Source organism: Anser brachyrhynchus (genome assembly GCF_964034855.1).
Source record: "Anser brachyrhynchus genome assembly, chromosome: 2".
NCBI classification, from domain to species: domain Eukaryota; kingdom Metazoa; phylum Chordata; class Aves; order Anseriformes; family Anatidae; genus Anser; species Anser brachyrhynchus.
In genome coordinates this window covers 20,103,019-20,115,701 of record NC_137695.1, presented here as the reverse complement: position 1 = coordinate 20,115,701, position 12,683 = coordinate 20,103,019, and the positions used below count along the sequence as shown (strand labels likewise).

General features: G+C 41.0%; 2 protein-coding genes across 8 annotated transcripts in view; one reads left to right on the top strand and one right to left on the bottom strand.

The window, feature by feature from the left end:
* Positions 1–7,570, top strand: part of MLLT10 (MLLT10 histone lysine methyltransferase DOT1L cofactor) — a 129,832-nt gene extending 122,262 nt beyond the window's left edge. For 6 of the 7 annotated variants that reach the window (XM_080579108.1, XM_080579107.1, XM_080579105.1 and 3 more), the window contains 3 exons: positions 2,842–2,944; positions 3,732–3,944; positions 5,878–7,570. In XM_080579108.1, coding sequence (XP_080435234.1) covers positions 2,842–2,944; positions 3,732–3,944; positions 5,878–5,946 — 385 coding nt within the window. In that variant the 3' untranslated portion in view covers positions 5,947–7,570. The remainder of the gene's footprint in view (positions 1–2,841; positions 2,945–3,731; positions 3,945–5,877) is intronic. The other variant, XM_080579106.1, reaches the window with a different exon arrangement.
* Positions 7,571–12,045: 4,475 nt separating this feature from the next.
* Positions 12,046–12,683, bottom strand: part of DNAJC1 (DnaJ heat shock protein family (Hsp40) member C1) — a 99,260-nt gene continuing 98,622 nt past the window's right edge. The window contains exon 12 of the mRNA XM_080579119.1: positions 12,046–12,260. Within this exon, the coding sequence (XP_080435245.1) occupies positions 12,192–12,260 (69 nt within the window). The 3' untranslated portion in view covers positions 12,046–12,191. The remainder of the gene's footprint in view (positions 12,261–12,683) is intronic.

The following is a 12,683-nucleotide window of genomic DNA, read 5'->3' as shown; positions in this document are numbered from 1 at the left end:
AGGTAATGAGATTTTAATAAGTGGAAAAAACAGTGGAGAAGATACAGAAAGTACAGAAAAACACACAATAAGTGAGCTAAAAGAGAAAAAGGAAATAATAGTAATTTTAGTAATATTAGTCAAGTTAAAGATGCTTACTTTTTGCAGTTTTTACAAAAAAATGCTACAATTAAATTTAAAGCTGATTGGAGGAATTTCAAATAATTTAAAATCGTTTGAAAGAAACACAGGTAGGGCAAACAGTTCTAACTTACTCATATATGATGGCAGGCCTTACTCTTCATGTCGTAGCTCAGGGTGGAAACGTGGGAGTTTCCTTGGATGGGTGAAATGTCATCTCAGTGCTCATCAACAACCAAATAAATACAGCTTGAATTATTGGGGATTAAATGGATCACGCAGTGGACACCACCGTTATGCCACCTTAAATCCCTGCTGTGTCGGCGCCTTGAATATTAGGTGTACTTCTGATTATGCAGCTTCTAAAAATACACGTAAGAAAAAGGCAAAAGAATATAGCAAGATTAACCAGAGGCAAGAGGGTTTGCACAGGACAAGATCAGTAGAATTGACTTACTGGCCTGGGGAAAACGGCACATTGCACGAGAGCTTGGAGAACCAGGAGAGTGCCAGAAAGATGGTAAATGAATGGTGCAAAGTAGATGATAGGAAGTTAAGTGTAGCCCAGCACGTGTTTCGCCTGGCTCTGAAGCCATCCGGTGAGGTATGAAACACAGCTGGTTTGTCGGCTGCCCTGTCCCAGCAGCAGAGACCGGTGCCGCTACGCGTGTTGCCGTACTGGCTGGTTAACACTGAGTGAGTGTCAAGGTGCTCGTGGAGCAGCATGCTGGCTGCTGCAGGAAGGCAAGGGAAATACCGTGCCCTGAAGAGCTGCTGATGGTAACCTGGCTGATTTAAGTTGATCCAATTCCTTTCTACCGATCGCAGCCAGCAGTGCTGGTGGTCATCCTGCACACACCTCCATGCTTGTGCACACACACGATAGCCTCACCTGCATTAATGGACGATCTTTTGGCGTTTTTTGTGTTGGCTTCGGTTTCAGTTCAGTTCCCGTGACATGCAGCTCATTGTGCAAGAGCTAGGGCAAGGGGAGGGGACAAAAATGCACAGCCGAAAGGGAAATACTTAACCTTTCAACGGCAGGATAAGCTTATATTAGCTTAAACCTATTGCAAAACTGCACCCAGTAATTTGATGGGTGTTTTAAACTAATAAAAGCTAACAATGCTACCAAAAGAATAAATCCAGCCATCTTCCTGATTCTGTTCCAGAACCATCCTTGTGCATGCTGTTGGTATCGCAGTGAGCTGGCACAGCTGAAGGAACCCTTTATTTCCAGACCAGTTGTCAGCTGGATCGGTTCCCTGCCCAATTTCATAAATAGCTGCGGAAAGTCTTGTGTGGGCACAGAAAGTGGGACTGGGAGCAAAGTTGTAGCTAACCACCTTTTTGTGACAGCATCAGCTGAGCCACTTCAAGGCTGAATTGTTTGCTAAATTACAGACAAGGTGTAGGCAACAGTGATAGATCTGAATATAACCGAAGATCAGAGTTGGAAGGAAACAAGGGCAGAGTAACTGCTGGTTAACTTGTTGTGTGCCTTTAAAAATCCAAACAAACCAAGCACACGCAGGCACACAGCTTTATCAACTGTTTTGTGGGTACATAGTAAGAGAAAGATTTGGAAGACGATGAATTTGATTAGCGTATGCTCATATGAGGATCCTTTAAGTAGAACAGAGACAGACTTGCACTAACTGAAACTCTTGTGCATTCACTTCAGACAAACTGGTGTAACCTGAGGCTTTAGGGACAATTGCTTGGCTTGCAGTTCTGCACCAGCGCAGGTAACTTCGGAGTGGAGACTCCTACGTACTGGCACGAGTTGCAAGTTACACTTTTAATGTAGTTCTCGAAGTTGCCCTGCCCAGCTGCCTGCTCTGTCTCTGCAGGACATTGCCTCAGCAACAGAACAACAGAAACAGGAGGAGGAGCAGGATAACTGCTGTGTGTGTGTGTTTTAAAGCCATCAAGACTAGCATATGAACTTCAATTGCCGCATTTCTAACTTAATATGTCAGGCTGTCATTTGCAGTAATTGAAGAGTCAGCACCTACTCATTTCTGTCCCCTTCCATTACGGGAGCATTACCTCCAGGTAGGGCTGGAAGTGCTGCCCACTGCAGCACGCTCAGAGCAGTCAGATCAGCTCATGTGGTGAAGTTCTTGTGGCAAAGTATTGGTGGGGTAAGAATCTGCATGCTGTACCTAGCACAGAGCAGCCAGTGCTTAATAATTTTGAGCGCTAATCAGGTTGCTGATACAGCTTGCTCTGTGGTAGGTGGCGTTTTTAGAAGAAGCTGAAAATTCCATCTAGGAGAGAGACTGAGAAGCAACTTGAGTGATTTGAATTGATGAGAGTAGGTCCAAGAACTGGGATAGGACAGTGGTCCTTGCTCCAGTATTACACATGAATATGTGTCTGGCGAGATTGTGTCTGTTCAGTTGAGAAGCAAATACCAGTTTCAGTAGCAGGCATACTAGGTTTGGTAACAGACATGCAAGTAGTATTAAAGGCTGGCAAGAGCTTCTATAGAAAGGCCGTGTTTTAGATTACATGAAATGTAAATTGGGGTGGCAGTGGTAACGTCTAGGTATGGATCAAAAATGCCAGTTGACGAATTTTAATGTTGGATATTATGCGATCAAAATACTAAACAGGAACTGTTTATAAAACATTTTCTTTGTTTCAACGGAATGTTGAAGTAAAAAGTTCTCGTACTTCCATATAAACTACAGTATTACCTGTCACACCCCACAGTGCCTCGGGACTAGGATTGCTTCCTGACCAACAGAGACAACTTCTACTCCATCAGCAGCACCAGCAATTCCAGCAATTACTGAGTACCCAGCAGCTCACGTCGGTAAGTCTTCCAGTTAATTGTAACTTATTCCTCTAGTATGGTCTTAGGCATGGATAGATTCCCCAGCCTAATACAAATATCAGAAGTGTGTTTAATTTATATTACAGCTTTTGAAAATCTTTCAGTTTTACAGTTGTTTCAGCCATTTTGGATGATAGTCATGGGCTGCATCTCTGTGTGTTGTTGTAAGAATTGCTGCTTAATGCCTTCAGCCCTATTTCATCCCTTGTGGAGCTGGTGGCTTGTCTCTCTAAGCATTAGCTGTGGGCAGTAGAGTCTGGGGCCATATGCAGGCTCTGACAGTATCCTAAATGAATCCCTGGTACCACTGGGACTCTAGCATAAAAGATTTTTGGGAATCATCTCATGAGCTGTCTTCACTCTGCCTTTCACTATTCATGTATGCCATAGGTAACTGGTTTAAGTATATATATATATATAATATATATATATATATATAAATTTGCATTGTCAATTGTGTAGTTTTAGTGCTGTGATAAAAACGTGGTTTGATATTCTTCACAGACAGGCTTCTTTTGATAGAGACTTGGGAAAAGCCAGCAGGCTTTGCTAAACACGCGAGCTACTGATTTTGGGAAGTTTATAGGCACTCTCCTTCCCTTTCCCACAGTCTTGTGGAGCTTCCTTAGTGTAACCTAAATTAGCTGGGACTAGGTTAGGGGTTGCACTGGCTGAAGATGTGGATAAGCAAGAACCCAGGGAGAAGCTATTATTCAGTAACTAACCCTTGACTATCTTTCCCCCTCCCACCTTATTATTACTGCAGGAACAACATCAGGCCCTTTTGTATCAGTTAGTACAGCAACAGCACCACCACCAACACCACCATCAGTCCGAAGTACAGCAACTGCAGATTACTGGAGGAGCACAGATACCCATAAACAACTTACTTTCAGGCACCCAGGCATCACCACTAAACGCAGCTTCTACCAACCCGTTCCTTACAATTCATGGAGATAACGCGGCTCAGAAGGTGACAGTAAGTATATTTCTCACCTCATTTTCAGGGAAGTATCACCGTGAGGTAACTGAACGATAAGCACGTTATGTGCATGTATTTACAACTCAAGGATGGTGGATTTTTTTTCTTTTCTATTTCTGAAGCCTTGGTCCACAGTTAATGAGGTTCACAACTCATTGTATAAGTGACTAACTTGCAGTCACTTATACCTAGACTCTTTGCTGCATGCTCCTGCTTCCCTGGATCAGGACTCGTCCAGTGATTCTTGCCTTCCTCTTGTAAAATCATGAGCATAGCCCTTCTCTCCCCACCTTTCTTCCCCAGCTTTGTGTCTCCCATGTGGTCAGTCATTTGTCTTACCACCTTACTTGAAGAACTTCACCTCAGCAGGCCTCAGGTAGTGTGGAGCTGCAGAGGTTGGTTGATGACTTGAGAGATGAGGAGCCCGTTGCTGGGGCGGTGAAATAGGCATTAAGAGAATGGCTGTGTGTGTCTTGGTTCTGGCATGGGGAGACGAGGCTGTACACTAGGAGACTGAGCAACTCCTCCTGCGCTTGTTATACTAATGAAACCTTTCCTGGACAGATTAAAAAGAAAGATTTTTCCAGCAAAGATGTTCCATTTTTCCTAAACAGTGCCCTCTAACCTCCGCCCCCAAGAGACACATTCTTCTCTGACTCCTTGAAGAACAATGAATAGACTTCATTCTCTCAGGGTCATGCAATTAAGATAGGTGAGACGCAAAAGATAATGTGATGAATTTTCGAGACAGTTTTCCTAGAAACAGCTCCCTTCTGCTCAGAAATATGAGCATTTACTTTTTGCGTGTGTGGTCATTGTCACTTTCCAGCTTGGTCCATTACTGTGATGGAAACCGGACTGCAAACTGCAGTACTGCAGCAAGACCGTGTTCTTTGCTGGTCACCAAATGGAAGAGCACAAGGGCTGTATCAGGAGTTTGCTCAGTGCTTTGTCTCCTTTTAGAAATGTGATTCTGTTATGCTTAAAATTATCTCCCCTTCATTTTCTGAAAATTAATAGGCAACGGGATTGAGACCATCTATTTTTTTTACATTGGAACAACCTGTTTTATACGAGATGTGCTTGCTTTGAGTTTTTTGAAATGGCTATTACTAGCTTTAGAGAACATGACCAGGCAGCAGTCGTTTTACAAATACGATGTTACAATTGTATTTAGTATTTTTGTAACAGTTAGCTGTAAACAATTCAAGGAAATCTCAGAACATCTCCCAAACATAAAACCCTTAGAAATAATTATTTTTTAAAATTGCTTTCTTTTTAAGGTTACAGCTGAGAGTTTGCATTGGATTGTTGAATTATTTTAATCCAAGAAGAATTTTTAACAAATTCTTTATTTGCAAAAGTTTTAAATGTTTCAACTTCATTTTGAATTGGAACAGGTTTTTTTTGAGCATTTCTGATTGCTCAGTGAATGAAGTGAGGCTCAGTTCTGTTCAGTACTTGCAGGAAATAGCTTTGTCACAATTTATGAAAGAAACATCATCAACAGGGACAAAATGGAAACTGTATTTCTATTCTGTTGGAGAAGGACAGATTTTACCCCTCTCCAGGGGGTAAAACTTAGCAAAGGTCACCTTGTATTATTCTTGACCATCATGTGGATCCAAGGGCAGACCAACAGCCGGGAACAGGGAGGGCTGTGAGAAGGGAAGGTACAAGCAGTTTGTGTTCTGTTACGGTAGCTGTGAGGTCCTTCAAAGGCGGTACTGTTCCTTTAACTGTTCTGTCCTTTCCCGTCTTTATTCTATGATATTTGATTATTCTTTACAATGCAAAAGTAAATTGCTTATTATTTAGATATCTCTATTTGATTTACCTCATCTGCTTTGTGTAACATCCATCTCTGCTGTGTTATCTGCATGAATTTGATTTTATTTACCTCTGTATTTTATAATCTGATTTTTAGAAGTATTTTCTCTTACACAGAGGCTCAGTGATAAAACTGGACCAGTTGCGTCAGAGAAGAGTTGACATTTGAGTGATACTTGAGAACTGCATGTCCTGCTGTTATAGCACTTCATCGGGCTGCAAACTGCAGTTTTCCTTTCTGCAGATATGAAGAAATGCAACAAGGAACTCTTACTGCACAGGAAAAGGTTAATAATTTTCATAAGGATATTTTTGGTAGGCTTTGATTTGCTTTCTTGTTGCACTAAAATGGATGTACTTTTTCATGTTTCAGACTGTGAAGTAGATAAAATTCTGCAAACTATAGTTATTTTGTCAGTTTGATGGTACTAAGTACAAATTCGACCACAGAGAAACACATACTGTACTTTTCAGTACTAATCTTATAAACTTCAAGGCTGGTAAACTGTCGGCAGTCATGCATTACATTGATTTCAGAGCAGTAGTTTAAAAAAAAAAGAAAAAAACATGAAAAACAAAAAATCAAGCAAAACCCAAACCTAGCCAGTCTGATCCTCTGCTGCAGTTGCAATCCTTTTAGACTACGCTTGTAATGGCAGTCTGGACTTGCTACTTGTTGTTTGTTTTTACACACATTTTGAAATCTGACTCATAAGGGAATCGACTTCTGAACTTTTTATTCCTTTAAATCCCGGTTGTTATATAGTGGGAGTTTTTCCTGATTAAGAGTTTAAGAATTACAGTATGGAATCCAAAGTTTGTTAATTTTGGTGTAGGTTTTAGAGTTCTGAGGTTTTTAAAGGAACTGGTTTGGTTCCAGTGAGAAAGTTTTTTTTCTTACCAGATGAGAAGGCCACACTGGAAGAAGTATGTGCAGTGTTTGGCCTAAACCAAGTGCCTGTTGCTACCTCCGTTTTGTTGAAATGGCTGCCAACAGCTGATCATGCACTAGACGTGTCCTTGTTAGCAGCAGGAATATTCAGTGTTGCACCAGCAGCCTTGCTGTTCTGCCTTTACTAGAAGTGTTTATACCACTGTAGAGAGCTCAGGCAGATTGTTACCTGGGTCGCTTTTCACTAAGAAACTACCAAAAAAGTGAGTTAATATTTCCCACTAGGATTTAGCAGTGGTTGAAACGGGTGAACTTGTGTTAGGACACTTCCACCAACAGCAGCTGATTTCCTGGCGTGACTCTATGCAGTACGGTGAAGTACAGTTTAAATTGGGGTAATGACCACTAATCAATAGTAGGGTGGGAAATATTAGAGGAAAAGACCCAGCTGTAATTAGACCTCCACTGTGTACTTATTTGGAAGAACATGTTAATTCTGCAATATGTTTCTTAGTTGAACATTGCACAGTTCTTACCTCATTTCTGTAAATAAAGTTTTGTGAATCTGTTTTGTATTGTGAAGAATTCATAAGAAAACATTGATATTTTGATTTGTAATATTTCTAATTAGTAGATTTAATTGAAAAAGTAAAAATAATTTATTTTTATATGTTCTGGGGAATTTTTTAAAAATGTCACAAATCACTTTTGTAGATACTTTACAAAAGTAAACCAGTGGTTTATTTTACCTTCTCAACCCACTGGCGAATATTCTGTAACAATTTGTACAAAAGGTAAGATGGAAATGTGCTGTTATTTTGCCTAGATGTAAAATTCCAAGTGTATGAAAAGATATGTACAAAGCTTTTGTTAATAAACTTTAATAATGTTTATAGTTGCATATGGCTTGTGTGAACGTGAGTCTTGTAGAAAACGTGAGTGTTTCTGTTAACGTTACACAATGAGCAGGATTTTAATTGCATGTGGCTGCTAAAATTCATTACAACAACTTTTTAAAGATGTTTTTCATCTTAATTTTTGCTTTCAGGAGACACTGCAGCTGTAGTACTGTCCTGAGACATCTGTGCTTCCTGGACTTGGATGTCCAGTTGCAGTCCCGTGCTGTAGTCTGATGTCAGAGGTTTCTTTTTCATGCTTTCAGGAGCAGTTGTGATGAGATTGCAGGAGCAGTGAGCATGTGGTACTTAGTAATGCCCCAAACTCATTTTCAAGTACCTTGATGAGAGCTCTGTGGAGATGGGACATGTTCTTTATCTGTGGTGACACCTGTGCTGAAGTAATCAAGCTCTTTGGTTGTTGCTGTGTTTTTTGTATTGTATTTTTATAAAATTCATTTTTTTCTTCAGGAATTTTGCTTACTGTCCATGGAGGTGTTGGTGAACACCAGCAAAGCTGCTGGTCTTTTATTTCCCAGTCAGCAAGGAGGAAACTCGACCCTTCCCTTACTGTCACTGAAGACAGGAGTCTGAGCTTCGTGATAGCACCTCTTTTGGCAGACAAGGGATGCTTGGTGCTGCCTTCGTGGCTTCGTTCCTTGCTAGTCAGGTGCAGGCTGTGGGCTGAGAACAGCTTTTGGAACAAGTAGCAAGGTGGTGTTGCTACAGGCCCGTGCCACTTGTGTATTGTCTCCTTTGCCCAAGTTCTAAGGATTGAGTATTTGTTCTGTTTTTCAAGGGGAAAACTAAAGTCCTGAAAGACTGATAAATGAGCAAGCTCAGAATTAACGATAGGGAAATGTGAAACATCTTTTGCCACAGCCAGGGCCATCGTTAATCCCCCACCCTCCCTCTACTGCATAGACAAGTATCACACCAGTAAGAGAGGTAAGTCTTGCTTTTCCTTGCCCATTCCTCTTCTCTGAGTTACCTGGTTCCTGGTAAGATGTAGAGAAGCAAGAAGGGGGCAAAGTTGGAAGTACTGGTGGGAGTGCCAGCCTCAGGACCTTCTTACCATCTCGACTTATCAGAGCTTGGTGCCAGCAGCCGGAGATAGCAATGGATGTTGTACGGTGCTCCTATTCCTGATGGATCAACAATCAACAGCAGGGAAGTAATGAAAAGGACAGTTCTGACATCTAAACAAAACTCCAATTCGCTGGTCTTTAAAGAAAGAGACCACATCAAAGCCAAGTTCACATGAGGGCCAGATGCAGTCAAAACCAACCTTGTTCCAATGATTTTGCAGAGCCTGACATCAAAGATCCTGGTCTGTGGCTGACTTGGCACCAGTTCAGCAGGCGCTGAGGCTGCAGTCCCTGTGGAATGTCTCTGCTGCCAAAGCAGCACATGCCTCGATGCAGGTCCCTGTCAGCCAAGGCCCAGGTTACTGACGCCCCTCAAAATGCAGCAGGAACCACTCCAGATTCAGTGTCATGGGAGCAGCCAGCAGGGCCTGCCACGAATTCATGGTGCGGTGCCAGGGCCAGCGCGTTTCTCCTGCACAGCCAGCTTGCCCCTCCTTCTGCACCTCCCTGGGCCTGTGCTTCAGGTGGGTCGGTTCTTCCAGCCCTGAGGCCGCAGCCCATCGCTTCCATCCAGGCAGGACCAGCGCCACGTTTCAGCAGTCACACGCAGAACAATGTCACCAGTACCGTGCGTGCCTCTGCTGCTTCAGGCATGCAACCTGGCAATGGGACGTAAGGGCCTGTACACTCGTGCAGCCTTAAGGCTTTGCCTTCAGATGAACTGTAGTTGTCAGGCACAGTGCTTCAAGTAGCTCAGACTGAATGGCCTTACAAGCAAAAAAGGAGAAAAAGTGTGTCTTACCTGTTAGTGGCACGCCTCCTTGGAGCCCTCCTCAGACCTTCTAGGGCTAGGAGGAGCTAAAGGTGCTGGGCATGCAGTGATTAGTGCCAAACACACAGTACTAACACAGGCAAAGCTTAAGCAAAGATCTTACATTTTTTTTTAAAGATTTCCGATGATAAATGTGTTCAAAGTCCTTATTTTTTTTCCCCAGTCTCTGCCTTAACTAGGTCTAGTTCCAAACTAAGCCCACTTTTATTCTTCATAGCCACAACCACCATGAAACAGTTTTGTATTGAGTGCATCAAGGAGATGAAGCAGTGCAAGGCTCCTTTCTACATAGTTGCAGATTTATCTCTCTCTACTGTGCAGCAAATACCACCACTACCACCTTCTGTGCTTCCTGGCAACTCTTGGTTTGTACTCGCTGGTTCCTCTCTTTTGGATTTTTATTTTTTTCCTCCAATTGGACTACACCTTCCCTGCAGTGTGATACATAACACTGGGCACACCATTCCAGGTGAAGTCTTCTAGTAAATACTCAGTGAGTACAAAGGAAAGATGACTTTTTTCCCTCACAGGCTGTATTCTCCTGTTACTTGATTTCTTTGACCCCGCAGGACATTACCAGCTTAATGTGAGTGGATTACAAATCCAGCACGGATCCTTTACTTGAAGAGCTATTACCTCACCAGTTACTTGCCAGCTACTGTTACAGCACTTGGTCTGTTTTGAAAAAGACAATGTTCTTACCCTAAGGCCTAGGTTATTTCAAATTCTGATTCTAATTTGAAAAAGTAAGTTGTAAGACAATGTTTTTGCAGTAGAATTGTGTAGAATTCAGTGCAGCTAAGCAGCACGGGGCTGAGAGTTTTTCCATTCCACGTGGGCACCCCCACCCCGAGCCCAGCCCCTCCTGTTACAAGTACCCAGAGGCTGGAGCCCCCTCTTCCCGTTCATTATCCTTCTGGTTGCCACCTGGTTGTAGAAGGCTGTTCACAACAGCTTTGCTACTCACAGCAGAAACATTTCAATTACCAGTCTAATTTTTTTCATGAACAATACACCTCTGGTCCTACCTCATCCCTATCAGTGCTGCCAAGTTAATTTTCACCGATTCACCTAACCACTTTAGCAGGCTTTTCTTCGCAGCCATTTCAATTACCTCGCTACCGTCAGCTTACAGTGCACTGAATGACTTTTTAAAGGTAAGCTTTCCTGATTGCTTTTGAAAATACATCACTTGATCTCGCCTAAGACTCTTTTTTCATAGGAGTACACAGTTACTGCTTGGTCAATTAGCACACAGCGATCTTAGTACACCTTCTAAATGTTTGTTTTCCTATGTAGTTAACATTTACATTTTATTTCACAGAGAATTTTAAATGCGTTACCATGTCTAGTAAGCCTTCTATAATATTTTTTTTTCACAGCCTAGGATTAGTTTTTTTAACAAGACCAAAAAATCGGTATGTTCCGCTTGGTAAAGAACCAATACAGAACACTGTCATCTTCCCTAAATAGTTGTCCCTTAAAGTCTTACGGAAATGGGATCAAATTTTGTGAAATGCTGATGTGTCAAAAGCAACACAATTGGCAAACATTTACTGGAAGAAATCATCAGAATAAATGTCAGAAAATTAACCGATTTTTGGGCTATCAAGCTCTGAGTTTGAGTCTTCCAAATATGTGGTCTTCTGATTTGTCATTTTAATTTTTAATTGCAATTCAAAAGCTTGTTAAAATCCTACTGTTAAATCAGAATCTGGGTGGTAAGTCTTTTTTTGTTTGTTTTTAAAAAAGCAAGTCTTTAAATGTCTTTTTTGCAAAAGATAATAATTACTGCTCTGATTTATTGATACTGTTTACAGCCCGTTAAGTACCCATTATTCAGCATTTTAAGCTTTGTATAACTTTTCCAGAATTATGAAAAATAATATTGCAAATAACGAACAATAACTCTTATTACCCACTCTTCAAATATGAAATCAAACTGTATTGAATCCAGCATATACAAAAAACAAGATATGAGAAATCTTAGCATAATAATGTTGGCTTTTAAGTGCAATTCTGTACTTAAAAACTGGTCATGAAGAATATGCTTTAAGTATCTTAAAGACCTTTTTTAACCTTCTTACCCACTTCAACTTTACCAAATAACAGCACTACTGAATATTGCTGTGTATGAGCCTGCAGGTTTAGCAGAAGAGAAATTATATAGCAGGTGCATACACGTGTACAGGGAAGTTAAGATCAGAACTACTCCTTATTTCTAAATAGTAGAATGGACATTTTATGTAGCAGCAGACATGCTTTATAAGCATATTGTCTTGTATTTATAACTGCAAAAAAATAAAACACAAAAACCCTTGAGTGCAGAGTTCCATTACTCTCATACTTGCTTAACATTTTCACATCAATTCTGTCTTTCAAAGCACCACTTAGAATTCTTTATATTCTGTATGTTCTTTAGCTGTAAGCCTACCCCTTCCAGTATGCAGTTACCGCTGGGGCTCTTCCTTAAGATCCACTGATTTTTAAGACGCTATCATGTATCTGCACAAGCAGCTCTCCTACACAAAAATACACCTTCATTCTTTAACACACAAAATAGATGATGGCAGATTTATTGATATTTTCTTTTACTAAGGCACATGACATATAGAAATACTGAGGTACAAAAATGCAGTTTCCTGCATATGAGTTTTAAAACCCCATTTTGACAAAGACGACCTAAATCTCTTCTGCTCTGAATGTTCAGCTTTTAGCCATTTTTTTCTTTTGTACCAGTTCAACAAGCAACTTGTATCTTGCTATACACTCCTCCTGAAAGGAAAAACAAAAGTATTAATTAAAATTTGATATTTTAGTATTGCTTTACCTCTGTACATGCTACCTCATTATAAGAGAGCTATGTTCTGTGTTTTTTTTCCTCCCCCAAAGTTAGTCATGCGAACAATTTCAGAAGGAGAACATACACCTACTGAAAAGTGGATTCAAAAAATGAACTTTCAGTTTACATTTCTTAGCAGGTAATTTCTCTCTTCAAAGAGCACACAAAGCCAAGAAAACATCTGTTCAGTATTTCTTGACAATGGCTGTAAAAGCAATTGTTGAGCAGTTGCATTGTGCTACCTATTCCAGAACAGTTATTCTGGTACGAGCCACGCTGCAGGTACTTTACCCTGGTAAAGGTGAGCCTTTACGCTCATTCTAACAGCACCTACTGACATCCGCTTCATAGCTTCA